General features: G+C 42.8%; 1 protein-coding gene across 9 annotated transcripts in view; it reads left to right on the top strand.

Annotated features, from left to right (window-relative positions):
- The first annotated feature begins 2,356 nt into the window (after positions 1–2,356).
- The window catches only part of LOC132815543 (LIM and calponin homology domains-containing protein 1-like), a 345,401-nt gene continuing 323,102 nt past the window's right edge, over positions 2,357–24,655 (top strand). For all 9 annotated transcript variants that reach the window (XM_060824553.1, XM_060824575.1, XM_060824556.1 and 6 more), the window contains exon 1: positions 2,357–2,565. In XM_060824553.1, coding sequence (XP_060680536.1) covers positions 2,467–2,565 — 99 coding nt within the window. In that variant the 5' untranslated portion in view covers positions 2,357–2,466. The remainder of the gene's footprint in view (positions 2,566–24,655) is intronic.

The raw sequence follows: 24,655 nt of genomic DNA, 5'->3' as shown, positions 1-24,655 counted from the left end.
TAGCTTTACTGAGACAAGCATACACTTAAGAAAAGAGTTATTTAGGTGGCTATATGTGTGACATGATAAGAAAAATGGTTGCAGTAAAACCAGACATATGGTGTGATTTTGTATTTCAGCGGGGATATAGGGAATGAGAAATTGGGGGCAGTGGGGTGGGGGGTGGTGGAGGGGAGTTGAGTGAGGGAAAGAGGTGAGATGAATTTGTTTAATTTAACTTCAATTTTTAAAAATTTGCCAGTTATATAAAAAAGCCAAGTAATAATATCCCCTGATAGCTCGAAAACCTTGTTGCAGTGAGAGACATTAAAATTGCCAACATTCTTGAAACAGGGCGTACGAAGAGGAATCACAAGTGGAGTGAAATATGGACAGGTGACCCCCACCCCATTCCTATTTGTCTTCTGCCAATTTTTTTGAAGGAACAAACAGGAAGAGATGGAGGACAAGAGGAGAGGAAACTGGTGAAATGTGGTGATGGTGGTGGTGATGGTCTCCCAGCATCCATCCTTGCTGGAGAAAGTCAGAGTGGGGAATTGAGATGTGGAGTGAAGGTTGTTAAGTGCAATAGCGCGATAGTGGGAGGAGATGCAGGATTGAATGGATGACAGTGGATTGAGCGACTCGGAAATTGGGAAGGTGGAAGGGTAGAAGGTGAGGGGTTGGAAATACAATGGGATAAGCTGGTGATGGGTAAGCAGAAATTGACGGAGGGTATGAGAAGGGCATGGCTGAAGGCTCTTTACACTTCGCCCCAAATGTAACTTGCCTAGCCCTGTTGATGGCTCTTCCCGAACCCACACCCCAATTATCTATCAGCTCCCAGATGCAAGAAAGAGGAAGACTGAGAAGGAAACGGAAAGAATGAAGCGGAGAGGAGCCGTGAAAAAGGGATAAGTGTAGAAAAGATGAGACAGAAAATCAGCCGCAAAAACATGATCAGAGCAGATATAAGAAAATGTTAAATTCCGCGTTACAAGCGCGGTTACATCTGCGCAAATATTTTTGCTGCTATTTTATAGGATCGAATTTTCTCTTCACTCTTGTTGAAAATATGATTGCGAGAGAGGAATTCACCCAAAGTTGGAGGCCAAACGGCTGGGGCAAAGACCGTTTAGGAGGTGGCAGTTCCTATCAGTTCCTAGTTCACAAGCAGGGGGCAATCTTCCCTCAGATACTGGTCTGTTCTGTTGCCATAGTGAAGGGGAAGCACAAACAGGCACTGCCTCTCCATACTGCATGAAGAAACAACAGGCATCAGGAGTGGCTACAGCCTCAGCATTAGGCGGATTAGCGCAACATTTACACCATGCTTTTTTTAAAATCACGATAATAAGAATGATTTCCACTTAACTAACAATTGTTCGATAGCTGAAATGAGATTCGCCATGTTCTGAATTGATAGCGCTTTCTTTCAACTATCCACTTTCCGGCCGGAGGATTGTGTCAGAAAGTGTAACCTAGCTTTTCATATTTGTCACAGGATAGACATTGATTCCCAGTTTGTGTTTTCACAACATGTATCACCGATGGATACGTTAGGTGTTTGTAAATATTTGAACGAAATAATCCGTAGAATCTCAATACGTGGAATGGATTTACAGCAGAGGGAAGGCTATTCCGTGCAACTAAAACGTATTTTATTTGTTGCATTAAATCGCCAGAGGGTGTTACAGAGGTTATTTTTTTTCCATAGTGCAGCTCGCAAATAATAAGAGCTAATGATGGATGCAGTGAGATTTCTGACACAAAGCTAAGAGATGACAGGAGAGAGACTGGAAAGAGAAAGGGGAGGGCTTGATTTCAGCAGACCCAGCTCATCTTCAGAGTTGAGGTGGGAGAAAGCCAGGGGTTACTCCTTGTGCTAACACATGTGGAGAAGACCCAGTGGTCTCTATCCCAACAGGAAAAAGGGTGGCCTCTCCCGTGAAACAAACTACATAAGCCTATTGAGAATGAACACGATTCACAGTTTAACTTGGTAAATGCAATGTAGATAGAACTCATTTCTTGTTTGCCGCGGTTTTGGGGGCACCTCTCTCTCACACATACCAAAGCAAGCAATGAAAAAGGCACCAATTCACTGCTTGAGGAATGGCTGTGTCCTTTTGCAATCTCCTGGAGCAATCCTCTCAGCGGCTTCCCTGACATCCATGAGCGAGATCAATGTGCCGGGCTGGATGCACTGACAGAACGGCCACTCTAGCTGTCGGTAGCCCTGGATTTGTATTGGCTGCATCGGCCCTGTTTATTTTTAGCTCTGCCTCAGTGCACGGCTCACTACATCTGATCTGCACAAGTGTGTCGGGGGGGGGGGGGGGAAGAGGAGGTGGTGAGTAAGACAAGAACAGAGACTATCAGCCCTCCCTCTTTAAAACACACACACACACACACACACAGTCAGTGTCGGTGTGAGAGAGCAGCGTGTGTCAGGAGGATCTGACCGAGTCCCTGAACACTGCGGACATGGCCAGCCCCGGCTCCAGAGATACCGAGTGGGGAGAGAGCCAACAGCAAGACTCCGGACCCGGGCCAGCTTTCACCGAAGCTCAACACTGGATCGAAGTAAGTGGAGCTGCATTTTTTTTTATATAAAGGTTGACTGGTCGATGCTGTTTCTGTTTATAAAGATTACACTCCTGTGCCTGAAATGAAAATGTTTTATCAGGACAGCGACAAAAACAGAGTCAGAGCGGTGGTATTTTTTTTAAATGTGTGTGTGGCAACTTTTAATAGAAGCTGCAATTTCAAGCGCAGTTTTATTTTGGAAAGAATCTGCCGGGCACCTTGCGTGAGGAGAAGGGGCGGACACATTGACTGTAATGGAGCCCTTTCCTAATGTTGCTCAGACAGAGAGTCAATGACAACTAGCAAAGAGAGAGTGTGCGTGTGTGTGTGAGGGGAGAGAGCTCGGATCAATGCGGCATTTTGGTGATATTTTGACTGTTCTCCACTTTCAGCTGCCTCCAAATAGCCAGGGCCAGGTACCAGAGTGAGCGCCCCAGTGAGGACTTGGTCAGCTGGGAGGAGGAAGGGCTTTCCCCCATGGCCTGATGCAGCAGGAGGATTGTTTTAATTTCAAAAATACACTTTGCCCATTAAATAATGTGCATATATACATTGTCACAAATGCAATTCGGTTCTGTACGGTAGGATGCTGCAGAACACGCTGTGGCGGGAACACCGAGGGTGCTGGATGGGAGGCTCGGGGCCAATTCTGGCGGGTTCGCCGCAAACTGAGGCGCTGTAAAGTCAGGGTGTGCAGGAGGAGGCTGGTGACTGACCAGGCCAGTCTCACTGAGGCATTGAAGCCGTGACCGCTACTGAGAAGCCTGCCCAAGTTTCCATGTCCCGCCCCACTCTCATACAGGGAGCCTTCAGAATTCCAAAGGCAGACTGCATTGGAAACCCTCTTCCCACAGACGCTGTTAGCCCTGCTGAGTTTCTCCAGCACTTACTTTTTTTACTTCAGTAGCCAGGGCTTGGCGCACTGATATCACATTTAACCAAGTGTCGTATGTCCTTAACAAAAGTCAGCGCTGGAGCAGGGACACGATTTGTTTAAAGCACATATCCAAATAGTGTCACGTACTGACAGGAATATAGACTCTGGAGAATTTGGAAGAAGCTGGAACAATCTCTAAAATAAGTTGGAGCTGCTGCCAACCCTCCCTTGGTGGCTCAGCCAAATTGTAGTCTTGCATCTTCAAGATGTCTATGCACCTCAGCATGGAACAATATTCACAATCTAGGGGCAGAGGCTGAGAATTAAGGCCAGGCCATTTAGGAGAGATGTTAGGAAGCACTTCTACACACAAGGGGTGGTAGAGGTTTGGAACTCTCCTCCATTAATGGGTGGATGCTAAATCAGTTATTACTTTGAAATCTGAGATGGGTAGTTGTTTTGGTTAAACACGGTATTAAAGAAATGGGCCAAAGGCAGACACATAGAGTTAGGCCACAGATCAGCATAGGGTTAGGGTGAGGGGGGAAAGATATAAAAGAGACCTACGGGGCAATGTTTTTACACGGAGGGTGGTACATGTATGGACTGAGCTCCCAGAGGATGTGGTGGAGGCTGGTACATTTGCAACATTTAAGAGGCATTTGCATGTGTATATGAATAGGAAGGGTTTGGAGGGATATGGGCCAGGTACTGGCAGGTGGGACTAGATTGGGTTGGGATATCTGGTCAGCATGAACGGGTTGGACCGAAGGGTCTGTTTCCATGCTGTACATCTCTATGACCTCACTGAATCATCATGATCCCAGTAAGCTTCACTTTGTCAGGAAGGAGGGATCACATTCAGAGTACAACACAGTATCTAGTTTGGGGAATTTGGAGGCAGTGTGGGATTAGAACTGGTAAATATTTCTTTTCTTTCTCAATTTAAAAAAGTTTAAAATTCAGTGGCTGAGTGAAATGGTAAAGACGAGAACTTCCTCAGCTGACTGAGGCACAGTTATCACTCAGTCACTTGAATAGGGCCTTAATAGGTTCTGATTACAACTGAAGCTTAACTGGTGTGAGTCACCTCAGCTCTATTTAAGAAAGGGCCTACTCTTTTTCTTTCCCTGTGGCTGCACTTCTGCCCTCTGCCACCTTTGGATATCAGGTGTAGAGGGGTGTAAGCAGATTGGAGGACATGCTGAATGAATCTGCTCCTGGGCCTGGTCAGGCTGGCTAGAAACAGGTCTAGACAGTGGGCTGTGGAGGGGTCATCTCTACTGACTGCCTACCCCTCATCTGTGGTTACATTAATGCCCAAGTGCCATTGGAGAGGGAGCACGCAGTGTCCACTATTGCTCTTGACACATTTAGAGAGAGGTGGGCACTGTCAGGGATACAGGCAATTGCACCACCTTTTTGTGGATTTCCAGAAGGTCTTTGACAAGGTACTGCACAGGAAGCTGCTCAATAAGATAAGATAAACAAGAATTCCAAAGTTATGGGTAAGGTACTGACATGGATAAAGGTGAGCAGAAGGCAGAGAACAGGGATAAAGGTATCTATTTCAGGATAGCAGCCATGATTATTGGAGTTCCACAGGGGTCAGTGTTGGGACCACAACTATTCACATTGTACATTTAAAGATCTAGATGAAGGAACTGAGGGCTTTGTTGCTAAATTTGCAGATGACGCAAAGATAAGTGGAGGGACAGGTGATGTTGAGGCACGGGGAAGCTGCAGAAGGATGTGGGCAGGCTAGGAGAGTGGGCAAAGAAATGACAGGTAGCACGCAATGTGAGGTTATGCACTTTGATAGGAAGAATAGAGGCATAGACTATTTTCTAAAAAGGAAAGGCTTTGGATATCTGAAGCGCAAATGGACTTGAGACTCCTAGTTCACAATAAGGTTAACATGCAGATTCAGTTTGTGGTTAGGAAGGTAAATGCAGTATTAGCATTCATTTCAAGAGGGCTAGAATACAAGACTAGAGATGTACTGCTGAGATTGTATAAAGCTCTGGTCAGCCCACATTTGGAATATTGTGTGCAGTTTTGGGCCCTATATCTAAGGAGGGTAATGCTAGCCTTGGGGGTTGTCCAGAGGAAGTTTACAAGAATGATCCCAGGGATGACAGGCTTGTCATGTGAGTCTATACTCAATGGAATTTAGGATGAGGGGGTGATCTGATTGAAACATAGAGAGCAGTGAGAGGCCTAGGTAGAGTGCACATATTGAAGATGTTTTCACTAGTAGGAGAGACAAGGACCTGAGGGCGGAGCATCAGAGTGAAGCGACAACCTTTTAGAACTGAGATGAGGAGGATTTCTTCAGCCAGAGGAAGTTAATCTGTGAAAATCATCATGCAGACAGCTGTGGAGGCCTAGTCATTGAGTGTATTTAAGACAGAGATAGGTTCTTGATTGGGAAGGGCATGAAGTGTTATGGGGAGAAGGCAGGAGAATGGGTTTGAGAAACATGTCAGCCATGTTCAAATTGCTGAGCAGATTTGATAGGCAGAATGGCCTACTTGTCCTCCTATATTTTATGGTCTTATGGAACAGGCTCCTGGGTCTGAAAAGCCTACTCCTGTTCCTGATGTTTCTATAAAGTTGGTGAAGGGCCTGACAGGCCTGTTGTACCTGGCAAGCAGACTGGTGCCCATTGTGATTGTAAAGCTCAAGGATCAAATTAAGGATGTATGTGGGCCCCTCCATCTGGTTGAAAATTGTGGCGACAGAAAAGCACAGCAGGTCAGGCAGCATCCAAAAAGCAGGAGAGTTGACATTTCGGGCATAAGCCCTCTATCTGGTACCCACTGGAATTATACTAATAAAGTTAGAGGCTGGTATCCTGGAACAACTCTCCAACATTTTTAGCTTCTTTACCTCTGTAAAAGTCTCTCACATCCTTCCCTTTGATTCAGCCCGACTGCCCTTACCACCTTTGTCAATCTTCTTCCTGCACTTCCCAGAAGTTAGGACTAACTTCCTGACATCCCTCTCCCTATTGAATGTAAGGCGTGGCCTGAAAAGCTTCATAAAATCTCTCCTGGTGCCTCTCCCTTTGAACATAGTTTATTGAAATAGTCAACAGAAAAGGATATCCTATTCTCAATGGTGCTGATGTTTGTTGAGAGTTCCTTTGCTGAAGTGATACCCATCCATTGAATTTGATTGTCCTAGTGTCTGACTTTAATTCTCCAAATATTTGCATTTATCCATGTTAACTTGTGAAAATGCACTTTGACTTACAAATAGCACAAACTCATTTTGTCCCAAAGTTATGATCCAGAAACATGGCAACAGCATTTTTACATATCCAATTCCTTAATCTGCTATAGTAATAGAGATATTTGCTGGAATTAAACTCTGAAACTGGCTATACCACACTTCTCCTTGGGTGATCGATCCAGACATGAAGGTGGGAAATCATTGTATAGCCCACTACCAAACTTTCTCATAACGTTTACCAAACAGTGGAAAAAAGTTACCAAAATGTTTAGGAAAAACATTATTTCAATTGGTTACAAGTGAGCAAATAAGTCTCACCTGAAAAGTTGTGTCAATATCAACAATTCAGATAGAGCCAAGGTTCTGACCAAAATAATACAGCCTTGGTTCTGGTAACCAAAAGAAAGAAGGTTAATCTACTGGCTTCCAACAAGTCATCATTTTGTTGATTGGTTTTAATGATGCTGACAAATTGAAGTCAGAAATAGAGTATGTGCGAATTTGCGAATTTTCTATTGGTTTATAATCCAGATTTCTTTATAAAGAAACAATAAACTCTCTCACCAATTCAACTTATTAAGGCAGTGAATTTGACTGAGATTATAGGCCAGAAGGGAGATAAAATCTGTTTCTGATCTATGCTGAGTTAACTAATCCCTGGACAGCTACAAATGCAGTAATATTTGCAGAACTGTTCAGCTACTGACCCCTGCTCTAATGGAACAACCGTGCTGGAAAGGCACATGAGCATGGTTAACATGAGAGGATCAGAATGAAGCTAATCTGAAATGATAAAATAGGAGTCACTGACTGAGCTCATAAAAGGAATATTGCCTTTTGGTTAAGGTACTTGAGGACAAACAGCATTTCTGGACTGTTTCTCAGCAAGGGATCAATGTCATCCCTGGAGGGGGAGGATGGCTCAGTGGTTAGCACTGCTGCCTCACAGTGCCAGGGACCAGGGTTTGATTCCGCCCTCAGGTGATGGTTGGTATAGAGTTTGCACATTCTCCCCTTGCCAACATGGTTTTCCTCCAGGTGTTCCACTTTCCTCCCATAGTCCAAAGGTGTGTAGGTTCAATGGATTGGCCATGCTAAATTGCCCATAGTACCCAGGGATGTGTAGGTTAGGTGGATTGGCCTTGGGAAATGCAAGGTTACAAGGATAAGGTATGTTTGGGTGGGATGTTGTTCAGTGGGTTTGTGCAGACTTGGTGGGCTGAATGGCCTGCTTCCACAGTCTATGATTCTATGAGAAGAATAGTGTAAAAGAAAGACAAGACGGAGTATGTCAGAACATGTATGGGATTACATTTCGGACAACATTCCATGCATGTGTTGTAGGAAGGAAGCCTTACGCACTGTCAGCTTCTATTGGAAGATCATAGGTGCAGTCACATTGCTAGAGAGTGAGATTCTACGCTGTTGGCATGCACTCAGAAAGCAACCAAAATTTTTTAAAAATGTATTTGGTGTTGAATATCCAAATATCTGCAGTTTTAAAATGACACCATCATAGAAGTGGATCATCCATGAGATTAAATGTTTCATGGAAATTAGTCCTTCATAATAGTTATATATTAAGGGAATGCCTGTTTCTGGACTGGTGAACTTCATACATGACAATCTTACTACAATGGTAACACTATTAATTCTGTGGCAGAATGTTATGGGATCAAGCCAAACTCTAATGACTTGTTCCTGTTTGTTGTAAAGGTGAGGGAGTGCAAAAGATTGGGAGAAGCTTGCCTTTTTTTTAAAAGCCAGGCCCATCTGCCCTCATAGGTGATTATAAGATTCTAGGCATTATTCTAAATAGAAAAGAGAAGGGATATGGGACTAACTGAATATTTCTACCAAACATCAGGCGCAGTGAATCAAGTGGTCCCCTATGCTGTATGGATCTGTGATTTTCCTGAGTTGATGAATGTTGGTTGTGAGTGAAGGAAGTGACTCTCACTAAATTTTTCTATTGGAGCAAGATCTAAGCTTTTCACCTGGCAACTTGCCAAAGCACCTCTTCCTCCCGTTTTGTGAAATAATACCACTGGGAATGCCAGTTTCCTGAAAGAAAGACAGACTTGCTTTAATATAGCACATTTCAAAAGTGCTGAATGTCCAACAGGAATTTGACTGAGTTTATCTATATCAACAGTAGGGGGTGCACTTCTTGAATATGGACAGCTGCAGTGTCAGAGCCTGTGACATCATGGATATCAAAGTATGAGGTGATTGATTGTATCAAACTTGGATCATTATAGGGAGCTCATAATGCAGGCATATTGCAGCTGACTTCAGAAACAGTAATTGGCACAAATTTGGAAACATAAGAGTTTCATTAATTTTTAAAAGTGAGAGCCCCTCCCCACCTCCTCCACACCAATCGCTATTCTCTCTGTTTCCCTCACTGTATCCCTACTCCCCTCTCAGTTGCTGCATTCCCCTCGCTGTTCTCCTGACATCTTACCATTCTCTGCTACTCTGCCCACTGGCTCAGGTCTGGAATGGAGGGATACTGGAGAGGTGAAGATGATGGTGAGGGAAGGGTCAGAATAAATGGGGAGTTCAAAAACAAGGAGACGAGAGAGGGCACTTGGGAAAACATGAGGAATGCTGCATCATGGGATCATTTCCTTTAATTGAAAGGACAGGTGGAACATCAATTTAAAGATGGAGCTTCTGACAATGTGTTACAATGGAATGTCTGCCAGAGTGGAACCCAAACTCCAGTCAGCTGACTCAAAGGTCAGAATGCTATCAGTTGAGCCATGGGTGGTGTTGTTGTGCATCGCACCAAATAAGATGTGCACATGCTCAGCTGCAAGCAGCCCTTATTGAACTAATTTTATTTACATTGTCCCAAAGTGAGGGTTGCAGAGGGTCTACACAAAGTACTGACATATGCCTGCATTCCTTATTCATTTACTGGTTCGCAAAAAGCAGTAAAGGACTTTCTCTGCTTTGCACTAATGTGGATAGATAGGGGTAAGAACTGAATTAAACGACCAAATACCTTATTCCACATTTTTGCTGTGCCTGGTTGTGGTTTATTCCCTGTACTTTAATTCTTCTTAAGCAGTTGCTGGAACTGTTTAACTGAGTGGTGTGGGGCCCACTGGATAAATGACTTGAGACATGGTTTACAATAAACTGCATCAAAACATCTGGACAACATACACCATGGGGGCAATAACAGCATTTTCATTGCACTAAACTGACAACTTCTCAAATTAGCAATATTTTGATTTATTCAGGGACGACGATAAGCAAAGGATGCCTACATTTCAGCAATAGATGACAGGCAGTGATGGACGTTTACAGGATGTTCGGTTTTTGCCAACAGAATATAAAAGTAACATCTGTATCATTCAAAGACACATATGTTGTTTAGCACTGGAGAGATTCATTTAATTTATCTTGCCAATTCCAATAAATTAGTTTCAAATGCATGTTTATAGGAGTGAAGCTGCTGCTGTTTTTCAACAAACAAGGCCTAGTTTTTATAGGGCCAGTGAGAGGGTCAGAGTAACATTCAGAATGTGGGCAGGTTTGCAACTTTCGCTACTGGATAAAATATGAAACCATTTAAAAGCAGTTTGTTGACAATGGTGGGTGATATTAACGGAGAAAGAAAATGCTTCTCTTGTTTCTAGAAATTTGTATCTCTTTGGAGATTTAATACCAAATATAATCACAAAGTATATTAATGAGTCATTAGTAATGAACTGAAAGATTTCATTTAATGGAAGCATGTGCTCATACAGGTAGGTGAATCAAAGGTCTAAGACGTTCTCATGGAGCAATAATGCTTGGACAGATTGACTGTTTTTTTTTACTCCTTTGTGGGATGTGGGCAACTCTAGGTGGGCCAGCATTTTTTGCCCAACCCTAGTTGCCCTTGAGAAGCTGGTGATGAGCTGCCTTCCTGAACTGCTGCAGTCTACTTGCTGTGGGTTGACCCACAATGCCCTGAGGGAAGGAATTCCAAGATTTTGACCACTAACAGTGAAGGAACAGCCATATATTTGCAAGTCAGGAAGGTGAGTGGTTTGGAGGAGAACCTGCAGGTTGCATTGTTCCCATGGATCTGCTGCCCTTGTCCCTCTAGATGGAAGGAAGCATACTAGATGGAAGGTGCATAACGGCCTAGTATGACAACTGCTGTGCCAGGACCATGAGAAACTACAGAAAGTGTGCAGAGCCCAGACCATCATAGAAGCTAACTCTATTTACACAGCTTGTTGCTGCAGAAAGGCTGCCAACATCACCAAAGACCCCTCCCACCCCAGTAATGCTCTCATACAACCTCTTCTATCATGCAGAAGATACAGAAGCTTGAACACATGCACCAACAGGTTCAAGAACAGCTTCTTACCTGCCATTATTAGACTGCTGAATGGACTCTCTAACTTCAAATAATGCTGATCTTTTTAATGAAGATCTTGTGTAGCACATGCCCTGTCTACAGAGTGTTGAAAGTTTGCTCTGAATCAGTCCAAAGGGATGGCAGTCCCACACACCAGTCTCTTATGGGGTAAGTGGTGGGTGTCCAGTGGAATTCAATAAGATAGCTTTTGGGCTGTGGGAAAATAATTCTTAATTTCATGCCCCACAAGCAGTGCTGGAGAGGCTTTTCCCTTCGAGTAGTGTGTACTACCTTTTGTACCTGGGAAATGTAAATGGCCAATGAGAAAAGATAGCTGACAGCCTAATTGAAAAATGTAAATGAAGAGCTCACCTCCTGAGTTGATCGGGGGGGTGGGGGGGGCGTCCTGTCGTCAGTTACCCAATCTTTTGTCCCATCTCCATTAAAACAGGAAGTGAGTGAACTTAATTCAGGGCAAGTTTGGATTTGAAGTTCGAAAAATGTCACTTGTCCCAAACACACCCATTTCAAATTATATCCACAGTCTCTAAGTCACACTGAGAAGACTTTGAATCAAAATATTAACAATGAGCTTTCCAGTTGGCTATGGAAGAAATGGATTCCTTCTGAGTTTGCGTCAGAGGGATGTCATTTCAGAATAGTTAACAGCACTGTGTTTAGCAGATCATAGAAACTGACTGCCCACAGTATGACCTACAGATAACACAGGAAAGCATTCTCCTCCTTTTCCAAACTGTGGACATGCAAATTCTGTCTTCACCAATTTGAATGGAAGGTCATGTTATGTCCAGTAATTTGCAGTTAAAATTCAGAAAGACAGAAATTTCAGCCCATTGTACTTAAAATCTCAACTTCAGCATTTTTATTGCCTCATCAAATCTCACCCTAGGCCTTTGTGAAATTGATCATTTAGCATCACTTTGTCTTTCAAGTCCTCATGCACTGGAAACTGTGCAGTCATTGATCAGATTAGTATCTGTTTTTGTATGTTGAACGATAATTTCGGGATGTCGTGTGTTAGTGATATCTCTAAGTGGTAAACAGGGAATCGTCTGCATGCACCAGGCAAGAATGTTAGTCAGAACATTAATTTAATTGCTTCATTCCAGTCTAGATCTGAATTGTACACTCTAGCTTTGATAAATCATAGATCTGGATGAAATGCCTTTAACTTCTCATTAATATTAATTATTTTCATAATATTGTGCTTTTATTAATGAATAATCACCAGCTACGTACTGACACGTTTAGAAATATTTAAGTGGTGAGCAATTTTAGCAAAGATGCACCTAAATTTCCTGAGTCTCGAATCACATGTATTCCGTATATAATATCTTATCCGGAATGATTATGAAAAAAAGATTTTCTGCTACTTTGTGTCAAGAAACTGTTATATTCCAAGAGATTGAAAGAATAAATATACAATAACATCTTGTGGATTGATAGCAGCTGACTCTGTTGTGTGGTATCTTCCAAATACTTCCACATATCATATGATATTACTGTGTATATGGTATATATACATTTTTTGTATAATTTTATGTTAAGCATGACTTGTAAATCAATCCAGAGCAGTAATATAGCCTATCAAACAGCCATGTGCTGGACATTTTCTGTTGCTGGATGTCATAGAAGACCATGGCATCTTGCATATTCTACAGTATACAATTCACTGTGATTAGGATTAACTGTTAGATCTGGACTACACAAGTATATTTTCAGATTTGGTTCCTAAGAGGCTTAGTCTGTTTGTGGGAAATGCTTATCAAGCTGCTGAAACAAAAACAACATTTTGGTTCATAGGCCCAACAGTTAGATGAAAGTTTATAATTTTGGGAATATTTATTCTATTGTGTAATTTATTTATTTCTGATTGTTCAGTCAACTGTGAAAACAGTTTTGTAATTGTTGCATAACTAATAGCTCCAGAAATGAATTTCAGTATGATTATTAAATCTAAGTCCGTCCTGTACTGCATCAAAGATTTATAAAAAATCAACTTGAGTACTGCAGTGTTTCTCTACATAACATAATTCATTGGGTGGTCCAGTTCTGTAATTGCTTTAAGTTTTAAAGGGCAATTTTGCTTAAATTATACGAATGTTATTTTATTTGAAGTGCAGGATGTGGTTCAACTGGTGACATTGTTGTGTTGTCACGTTACCAGCTGTGTTTTTGCTAACAAAATGTCATTAAACATTTATTAAAAGATCCCATGAGAAAACATTGTCAAAATACATCAGGATGGCAGCAGATACTGCAAGAGTAACATGAGCCACTCCAACCAACAAAGTGGCTCTGAAACTTTTCATAGAAAGTTGTTCTCAATGGCAAGAATGGTCAAAATCACTACAGCAATCTTCAGGAAATGCATAAAGTGAAAAAGATTCAAGGTTACAATTAGAGCTGTACAGCTTAACATTAAGCTGCCAATTAATTGAAGGAAGTTTTAGAAAGCAAGTGACACTGGTTCCAAATTTCTCTTTTAATGAGAACAGGTAGACTGATGCATTTCTCTTTAACGAGTTACATGCTATGAATATTTTGGGTCACGCAGCTTTGGACTATGAAATTTTAAAATAATGAAAGTCTCTTTACTATGGATTTAGCTATAATTACCTTCTTATCTTTAGGAGAAACTTCAGCTCCAAAGAAATCCTTATGCTTGAACCAGCAATAACAATAACTCACAAAGGATCTCGATGGCAACTGACCATGCTAAATTGCCCATCGTGTTAGGTGAAGGGGTAAATGCAGAGGGGAATGGGCCTGGGTGGGTTGCTCTTCGGAGGGTCGGTGTGGACTTGTTGGGCCGAATGGCCTGTTTCCACACTGTAAGTAATCTAGAGTCATATCTAATCTAATCTAATTACATTTATATAGTGTCTTTAATGTAATAATACTTCACAGAAGTATTGTCAAACAAAATTGACACTAAGTCACAAAACACCAAATGGCATGAATGCTTTTATTTGCATGCTTTAATGCCACATTGTAGGCAGTGATTTGTTCAGTTTTGCAGTAAATTTGTTCATGTTTGGAGAATTTAGCAGTTGGATCCTATGAATCAACTTGTTGAAAACAGGAGATTTAGCAGAAATTTACAATGGAGAGTCAACTTACAAGTCTAATCATATTGTAAGAAAGTGGCTTTGTGAGCATTTACAGATAGTTTGGTCTAGATTTTCTGGTGGTGACACCAGTGAAACTAATAGCACTCACAGCTATAGTGATAATTATTTGCCTTGGCTGGGTCATTCCACTCCACTGGATCAAATTCTGCCACCTGATGGTTGACTCATCATGCCCACTCAGATCTCTGCTATTTACTAAGTCATCCTTTTGGATCTGACGCCATTTTTTTTCTTTTTGTTCTTGATTCCTTTTAGGTCATATCTCCTTTATGCTCCCATTCCTGTCACTTGTTTGTCTGAGATGAAGATCAGGAGGGACTCTGAGATAATGCCAGAAGCTGATTGTCTTTCATTTCTCCCCTCCTGGATACCATGGCCCCTAATCTCCAGGGCGGCATGGTGCCTCAGTGGTTAGCACTGCTGCCTCACTATGCTAGGGACATGGGTTTGATTCCAGCCTCTGGTGACTGTCTGAGTGGAGTTTGTATGTTCTGCCCATGTCTGTGTGGGTTTCCTTCGGGTGCTTTGGTTTCATAGAGTTACAGAATCCCTATAGTGTGGAAACAGGGCATTCAACCCTTCCACAATCCAAAGATTTGCAGATTAGGGAAATCGGCCATGTTAAATTGCCCATAGTGTTCAGGTTAGGTGCATTGGTCAGGGATAAATGTAGAATAGTAGGGTAGGGGAATGGGTCTGGGTGAGTTACTCTTCAGAGGGACAAAGTGGACTTGTTGGGCCTAATGGCCTGTTTCCATATGGCAGGGAGTTTATGAAAAATGTATCTCCTTTTTTTTCCAATTTCTCTTCAGGGTTGTATCATTCTGGGATGAAGCAATGGCTTCTCTCTGTAGATCTAGATAGGAATAAAGGAACTGGAGTAGGCCATCCAAGCCCTTGGGGCCTGTTCTGTAATTTAATTAAAACTTTGTTCTTCTGTAGTGTAATTCCACCTTTACCCCATATTCATTAATCCCTTAAAACCTCTGGTCCATCCAGTCACTGATTCCTTCTGAATTACAACCACAGTTTCCTCATCCTTCCCTTTGACTGACCCTCCTGAGGCCCTACGTGTCCTGGACACTTTTTCCATTTCTATAGCACATCACTAATCACCACACCCTCACTACACTTCACTCCACAAGGCTAAGCCCAAAGTAAACAAGGCCCATCTCATCCGTGGCTTGATTGCATAAACAGAATAGCATTGCCAAATGCTAATCTTATGGATGGCAACACTCTGCCCCTGACTGAAGTCTCCCTACAAGGTTATGCTTAGTTTGGAGATTTTGCCTGCTTGAAACATCATGGGTTGTTCAGCCCTTAATACCTCTTAAATAACCTTGCTATTCCCTTCCGATCTCTAACCCTAAGTTTCTCAATGACGTATCCATACTGTTTTTCTAACTCAACCCCATGTGAGCTCCCATTGCCCTTTCTCCTATGAGAGGAAGACTATGCTGTCTTCCAGTCCTCCCATTACCTTTCCCTTCATATAAACCCAGTTGTATACAGTTGCTGGCACTTTCTTAAACATATCACCTCACATAGTCTTTCTAAACTTATGGTCATGATCATAAACAGCACAATCTCTGGAGGAGGATGTGAACTCCCAGCCTTCAGACTCAGCAGTGAGAATACTACCACTGAGTCACACCTGAAAACTGTGCAGCTCAGACGCACATTAGCAGCAGTGAGTACCATTTACAAGACGTATTGCAAACTATTTATCAAGGCTGAATAGACAGTACCTTCCAAACCCATGGCTACTACCATCTAGAAGAGCAAAGGCAGCAGATACAAGGAAGCACCACTACTTGCAAGTTCCCTCCATGCCACTCCCCTTCCTGGCTTGGAAAGATATTGCTATTTCTTTGCTGCACTGTGTCAAAATCATGGAATGAAGTTCTCCCAACCCCAAATGGATTTCAGTGTTGTAGTGATCGGAATGAGCTCCAGCTGGATCTCATAGACCATGAGATCCTTGATTGGGATTAACAACCCACTCAGGGTTGATCAGGGAGCCCTGGATAACCGGTAGAAACAGGACTGTTATGTGTAAACCCTGGTCTCATTGGAGAAGGGGCAATGGTGCCCACCAATACTCTCAAAGCCTTGAGGGAGAGGTGGGCTCTATGGGCAGTGGAGTGCTTTATTTCCCCTTCCAATTCTGTTTTGATTTAGTCCCTAACCTCCCTCCTCATTCACATGAGCATGGTATGTTACTGATTCCCTGGCCACATGCGTGTTTCTTCTAGAGGTGGAAGTATTGAATAAAATTGTTTTCACAATGGTGTCTTCACTGAGTCCCTGCACTTACACACACAGCATAGGGAAAAAAATGGAAAAAAACATAAACAGCAGTGTCAGAGAGACTCCTCACTTTAGGGCCTGGCTATGAGCCGGCTGGTCAGTGCCCCTGTGCTGAGCACATGTTAATGAAGAGTGACTTGGTGACGGGATACTGGCTTCGGTGCGGTTATTTCAACTGGTTGAAGAAGGTGGCTCACCACGAACCTTTCAAAGTCAACTAAGGATGGGCAATCACGGTTGGCCGAGCCGGCGATGCCCGTGATCCCTGAATGAATTTTTAAAAACCCTAAATATGCTTGTAAAAATGAACTAATAGCAGACATCTTGACAAGTGTCATGACTAGCAGAAATCTTATCCAGTGAATTAATCTTGAATGGGACATTTTACCGTTTAAGTGACATTTGATTGGAAACAAAAATCAGATTGTTTCTTTAATTGGTGGCTAATCTGCAGGGAAATATTTAGGTGTGTCTGGCAGTTGCAAATCTCTCCAAATGTATCCAGATAATGTGAATATTATGATATTCATTGATGTGTTACTCCTTGTCTCATATTTAAATAATTTTTCACCAGATTGTCATAATTTGCAGCACAAGACGAGTTTGAAAACATCAGAAATAGAGTCTTTGCTAAAATAATTGCCACTTCCAAAAGAAACTCGTGGAATCCCAAATGCTTTTAAATCGGGAAAAGGTTTGGTCCTACACCTTCCACTCTTTCTAATTCTTTCAGCGCACAATAAGTATTAGATCACGCAAGAATCAAAACTGAGTACTATCCGCATCACGAAGTTCAGTTAGAGGTTTGAGGTGTGATAATTTTTTGGGCTCTCAGGGAAAGCAAGTGCTTTTGGAATAATGTGGGAAAGTAGAGTTGAGAATGAAAATCAATCATATTTACCTTGAATGGTAGAGCTCACTTGTGGAAGTGTCTGGCCTGCTTCTGCTCTTAGCTTTTATGCTCTTTTAGTAAAAAACACGCACCCTGGTTGAAGGTAAGAAGTCAGTTGTTACTTGGGTCTATAGTGTTACTGATATAATGAGAATTCAGACAAATACAAATTTAAAATCACACATATTGCTGACCATGTGGTAATAGTGCAGCAATTGGACAAATAAAGAGTAGTCACATGCCTGATTGACTAACTATGGTAAATCTTAATTCACTGGATTTAATTGCTTTCTAATTTATATTCCCACATAAATAAACATTGGCATTGTCGTATAGAAATCAGGCCGAGTCTTTCAGTGAACATTTTTTGCTGTAACACAAATGGGGAGTTTCTTGAGGAGAACACACTCATATTTAAAATTTTTGTGTTGAGGAAGTTTCAGAAAGGGATTTCACTCTCAGATATCTAAATATTTACATTCCTTGTAGACATCACTACAATGACTTGTGAAGATGATATCTTGGCTCCACATTGTTGCATGCAGTATGTCAGAATAAGGACAGGTCTAGCAGTTCAAACATTAACCTGCTAAGATGCTGTGAACCATCAATGGAAGCTGAATTATGCACCACCACAACTTGTGACCAGCTAACCCTGCATTTCAAACCTCGTCTAACTGGGAGACAAACTTAGTTTCTATGGGGAGCATAAAAAAGCATTTGAGCAGCAACAGATAAATTTTAGAATGCTTGATGGTGTGATATATGGATCTATGTGTATGCTAATCAGCTTAACTGGCAGCCTATAGAAAGAGCTGAAGGATCCCACATGCAGTAGATCAACAATATTTAAACCTCCTCCTTGAATTAAGAGTGGTAATTAACAACTGCAAGCATCTCAGTCATGTTACAGTCTGGATGAGAGTGTGATGAAAAAGTGTTTGAGAACATGAAACTTGAAAGGGTTCAGAAAAGATTTACAAGGATGTTGCTAGGGTTGGAGGATTTGAACTATAGGGAAAGGCTGAACAGCTGGGGATGTTTTCCCTGGAGCATCAGAGGCTGAGGGATGACCTTATAGAGGTTTACAAAATTATGAGGGGCTTGGATAGGATAAATAGGCAAAGTCTTTTCCCTGGGGTCAGGGAGTCCAGAACTAGAGGGCACAGTTTTAGGGTGAGAGGGGAAAGATATAAAAGGGTTTGGAGGAATATGGGCAAGGTGCTGACAGGTGGGACTAGATTGGGTTGGGATATCTGTTCGGCATGGACGGGTTGGACCGAAGGGTCTGTTTCCATGCTGTATATCTCTATGACTCTATGACTCTAACATCTTTAGTCATAAGTGCTGTCAGAATGATTTTATTTGGCTTCTTAACAAGGTTCCCCAGAAGCATAGATTACCAGGTCTAGCCAATTTAGATCACTCTATGTGACATTAAGGAACACCCAAGCACACTGAACACAGCAAAGTCTTTTAATATAAAAAACAGACATCAGTGGTGAAACTCAGTAGGTCTGGCAGCATCATGTGGGAAGAAAGCAGAGTTAGCGTTTCAAGTCTGGCAACTCTTTATCGGGTGTCTTTAAATTGACATAACAACCTGACTGTAATGCTGAAAACCTACACAGTGAAAAGTGGCCACTCTCCCATCTATGGGTTCGGATCTCAAAATTGGCTGACATCTTCAGTCAAGGAAAGAATATACAGGGTAATTGGAAGAGGAAAGGAATGACTTATGTTAGTACAACACTCAGTAGGACATCCAAAAGTATTTTGCAGCCAATAAAAGACATTTTGAAGTGGTCGCTGTTGAGATGCAGGAAATACAGCAGCTAATTTGCACATAACAAGCCTTGACAATCAGGAATTTGATAAATAACAGATTTTTTTTTCAGTGACATTGGTTGAGGAATTCAGGCTGGTTGAGCTCACCAGAATAAGTCCCCTGTTCTTTCTCAGACTAGTATTATTTTGAGACAGCACATAGGACTTCAACATAACTTTTCAACCAAAAGATGTAAAAAAGACAAGCTTTGGGAGATGGAAAGAGATAAAGCTACAGAAGAATTGATAAAATCATGTCAAAAGTCACAGTCTTTCCCCTTGTGCTGTAACATCTGCTTTTATGCACTTTGGTCATTAGTTGGTATCAAAGAAAAAGCACTGAAACACATTTTATAGTTGTCATGGTATTATTCCATAATTGCTTATCCTTTCAATTAGCTCTCAATGTCAGTGCCAGTTGTGTAGTTTGAAAGGGGAGAAGTGCAGGGAAAGTGATGTTTTAATATGGGTTGTGACCACGCTGTGAAAGGTTGAAATGATGAGCATAAAAATAACTGCAGTTGCTGCACACACTGAAGGTATTATTAGGCTGTGGATCACTCCATACAGTTCTCTATCAGTGTACGTTGTGACTATTCTTGACAGAAGGGGCAAGGAGGAATAGAACAATATTTTGCCTGCTCTAAAGAATGTGTTTGAATGTGAGTGAGGAGTACCAACCAACATGGATAACAGAAGGGCTCGCAATACAGGAGGGAAATAATCATGATCCAAATCCTGACTTGGTGTTGCCTGGGCACCCATCCATCCAGCCACTCTCTCCCCATTCCTAGACCAACAGCATAGGGACAGTTTTAGCTTTGTTACTGTGCAATGAGTAATTTGAGCAATTGTTGACAGTTGTTTATGTGAGAGTATTGGAGAACGGGAAGGGGGCGTAAAGAAGTGGGTGAGATTTTAACTCTTCCACATACCTCTTGTTGTGAAGTATGCAGCTTTTGTAGCTCTGTATCATTTGCTTTGTCTCGTGTATGTTTGTCCAGAGCATCAGGATGGTGGAATGTTCCAGTGCTAGCCTCCAACACTACCAAAGCACGCAGAGCATTTCTAAAATGGGAACTAGCAGCTGTCCTCAGGGATTTCTGGCATTCGGAGAGCTGAAGAGATTGGCATATTACAGCTGGACATATCACAGCAGCCACCAGACAGCATGGGATTAAAAATAAAACGCTTGCAGGATTGTCTGGCAGCATTATATTTCTTGATAAAGGTGGCATGATTTTTATTAGGAAAGCACAGATATGGAAAGCTCTTGCTGCCATTGGAAGAGATATGCTTTCGCTGTATTGCTGTTCCTCGTAGTGAGACATTCAAGATTTTATTAATTTTGGCAGGGCAAGGAGCAATATTTTCACAGAATAAGACGTCCAGCAAACAGACTTGGGGAATCAAAGATGTTTACAGCACAGAAGGAGGCAATTTAGCCCATTGTGACTGTGCTGGTCAACAAAGATCTAACTGCACTAATCCCAAATTTCAGTGTTTGGCCAAAGCCCTGGAAACTATGGCAATACAAAGGAATACCAAAATACTGCTTAAATGTCATGAGAGTTTCTGATTTAACTACCCTTTCAGGCAGTGAGACCCAGACTGTACACTCTCAGAATGAAAATAAATTCTTCTCAAATCTTCTCTTAATCTCTATCTTGTAATTGAGTAATAGAGATGTAGAGCATGGAAACAGACCCATTCGGTCCAACTCATCCATGCTGACCAGATATCCCAACAGAATCTAGTCCCATTTGCCAGTACTTGGCCCATATCCCTGTAAAACCTTCCTATTCATGCACCCATCCCAATGTCTTTTAAATGCTGTAATTGTATCAGCCTCCATCACTTCCTCTGGCAGCTCATTCCATGCATGCACCACCCACTGCTATTACCTTAAAACAATGCTCCCATTAACCACTTTATTAACCACTTTCCTCATGGAAAAAGTGCCTTCCTATCTAAACTGTCTGTGCCCCTCATAATCTTTTACAGCTTTATCAATTTCCCTCTTCTACTGCTCGAGGGAAAGCAGTCCCAGCCTATCCAATCATCCTCATAGCTCAGATTCTCCAGTCCAGACAGTATATAAGTATATCTCCTCTGCATTTTCTAATATGGTGACTAGAATTGGACACAGTACTCCCAATTGACCTGAACCAGTATTTTATACAGCATTATGTCCCTGCTCTTATATTGTATGCCTTGGCTAATAAAGGTAAGTATCTCATGTAGTTTCCTACCAATTGTATCCACTTGCTCTACTCCCTTCAGGGATCTGTGCATGTGCACACCAAGGTCCCTTTGATCATCAGGACTTTCCAGGGTCTGAGCATTCATAGTGTAATTCCTTGCTGTGCTAACCTCTCACCTTTCTGGGTTAAATTTTATATGTCACTGCCCTGTTCACATGATCATTGATATCTTTCTGCAGTTTACAGCTATTTACCACCCTACAACGTTAAACGTCTCCTGTGAACTTCTTGAGCATATCCCCTACATTTAATTCTAAATCACTAATGCACTCCACAAATAGCAAGGGCCCCAGCACCAATCCCTGTGGAACTCCATTAGAAGCACGCTTCCGGTCAAAGAAACATCCCTTGGCCATCGCACTCTGCTTCCTGCCTCTCAGCTGATTTTGGATCCAATGTGTCACTTTGCCTTGGATCCCAAGGGCTCTTAGCTTCTAGACCAGTCTGCCATAAGACACCGTATCAAAAGCCTTGCTGAAATCTAAACTGACCACATCAAATACAATATCCTCACCACCACTAAAATAAAAAAAGAACTATGGATGCTGGAAATCTGAAACAAACAAAAATAGAAATCACTGAAGAAACTCAGCAGGAAGGAAGAGAAATCAGAGTTCATATTTCAAGTCCCATGACACTTTTTCAGAAGCTCACAAACATTTTACGTACAAACTCAAAAAAAAATCAAATTTGTTAAACAATACCTTACCTTAAATCCATGCTCATTAGCCATGATTAATTTGTTTCTCTCCAAATGTCTCAGATTTCTTTCTAATAATTTCACCATCACAGTCCTCCACCATTTTTGTTTTATTTTCATTTTTATTGGTATGGGAAAAATTGATGATCCTTCCAAAATATTTTCTATCCTCACAGAACCTTCTCCAATCATTTGATATGTTTCCCAGCAAGAATACTGCTTCTCTCAGTAATACTGACTGCCTGTCACCATGTCCTTACTTTGCCTGTTCCCCTCAGTGACACTGACTGCCTGTCACAGTGTCCTCATTTCACCTGCACCTCTCAGTGACACTGACGTTTTTTTCAAAAACATACTTTATTCATAAAATAACTTGATGGTCTGTGTACAGTTGGTCATGCCATACATATGTAAACATTTACATACAGAGATCGGAATTTATCATTGTTATATACAGGTGTATACATTTTTCAGTCATATGCCCATATATTTAGCTGAGGCGTCAGCAGAGCCCAAATGACTGCATGGGCACCCTGTTCTTCTTTAGGCAGGCAGACATTACACAGTGGTCTTTCCCCACCGCGCCTTGGCGGCAGCTGCCCCAAGCTTCAGCATGTCCCTCAACACGTAGTCCTGGACTTTGGAGTGTGTCAGTCTGCCACACTCAATCGTGGTCAACTCCTTCAGCTGGAAGATCAACAGGTTTCGGACCACCCAGAGAGCGTCCTTCACCGAGTTGATGATCCTCCAGGCGCAGTTGATGTTCATCTCGGTGTGCGTCCTGGGGAACAGGCCGTAGAGCACGGAGTCCCGCGTCACGGCGCTGCTCGGGACGAACCTTGAGAAACACCACTGCATTCCTCTCCAGACTTCTTCTGCATAGGCACATTCCAGAAGGAGGTGTGTGACAGTCTCGTTCCCACCCCCCACCGCAGCCGCTTCAAGGGCAGCATGCGGTGCTGCTGAGAGTCCGGGCGTGCATAAAGGATCTCACAGGCAGAGCCCTTCTCACCACCAGCCAAGCCATGTCTTGGTGCTTGTTGGAAAGTTCTGATGATGAGGCATTCTGCCAAATGACTTTGACAGTCTGCTCAGGGAACCACTCGATAGGATCCGCGCTCTCCTTTTCCCGAAGGGTCTCAAGGACACTACGTGCTGACCACTTCCTGATGGACTTGTTTTTCTTCATAAACTTCTCCATGAAGGACAGGTGATACGGAACGGTCCAACTACTCGGAGCGTTCCGCGGCAGCGAGGCCAGGCCCATCCTTCGCAACACCAGGACAGGTGGAACCTCAGTACGTAGTGACACTTGGTGTTTGTATACCGGGGATCTACGCACAGCTTGATGCAGCCACACACAAAGGTGGCCATCAGGGTGAGGGTGGCATTGGGTGTATATTTTCCCCCGTTGCCCAGATCTTCGTACAGCGAGTCCCTTCTGACCCGGTCCATCTTTGATCTCCATATAAACTGGAAGATTGCCCGGGTGACTGCAGCAGCACAGGTTCTGGGGATAGGTCAGACCTGTGCCACGTATAATAGCAAAGACAGTGCCTCACACCTGATAACCAGGTTTTTTCCCGCGACCGTAGCTTCCATCTGCCCAGTTTCTGCCTCACTTTGCTGATACACTCCCCCCAAGATTTGGCGCACGCCCCAGCCCCCCCAAACCAAATACCCAGCACCTTCAGGTGGTCGGTCCTGATGGAGAAGGGAATCGAGGATTGGTCGGCCCAGTTCCCAAAGAGCATGGCCTCGCTCTTGCCTCGGTTGACCTTGGCCCCCGAGGCCCATTTGAACTGGTCACATATGCACATGAGTTTGCGCACAGACAGCGGATCCGAGCAGAAAACGGCAATGTCATCCATGTACAGGGAGGCCTTAACCTGCAGGCCCCTGCTGTGAGGAATAGTCACCCCTCTCAGGCTCGCATCCTTCCTGATGGACTCGGCAAAAGGCGCTAAGCAGCACGCAAACAAGGCAGGAGAGAGAGGGCAGCCCTGCCTGACTCCAGATCTGACTGGGAAGCTATTTAATTCCCATCCATTGATTGAGACTGCACTGACAATGTTGGTGTAGTGCAGTCTGATCCAATTACAGATTCCCTCCCCAAAGCCCAATTCCTGATGAAGGGCTTTTACCCGAAGCGTCGATTCTCCTGCTCCTCGGATGCTGCCTGACCTGCTGTGCTTTTCCAGCACCACTCTGATCTAAACTCTGGTTTCCAGCATCTGCAGTCCTCACTTTTGCCTAGTTGATCTTTTTATAGCCTCAGCTCTACTTGCCAGCCCGGTCACCATAACGCTTGATTTCTTTACTGTTCAAAAATCTTTCTATCTCTGCCGTAGATCTAGTTTTTGCCAGTGGGAGCCAGGGAGCGGAGTGTGAGTCACACAGGCAGGAAAGGTGAACTCAGCAGGACCAATTGAAAATAGTGTTGAGTTTAAACGGAT

Source organism: Hemiscyllium ocellatum, chromosome 1, assembly GCF_020745735.1.
Source record: "Hemiscyllium ocellatum isolate sHemOce1 chromosome 1, sHemOce1.pat.X.cur, whole genome shotgun sequence".
In the NCBI taxonomy this organism is placed as follows: domain Eukaryota; kingdom Metazoa; phylum Chordata; class Chondrichthyes; order Orectolobiformes; family Hemiscylliidae; genus Hemiscyllium; species Hemiscyllium ocellatum.
This window is presented reverse-complemented; position numbering and strand designations above follow the sequence as displayed.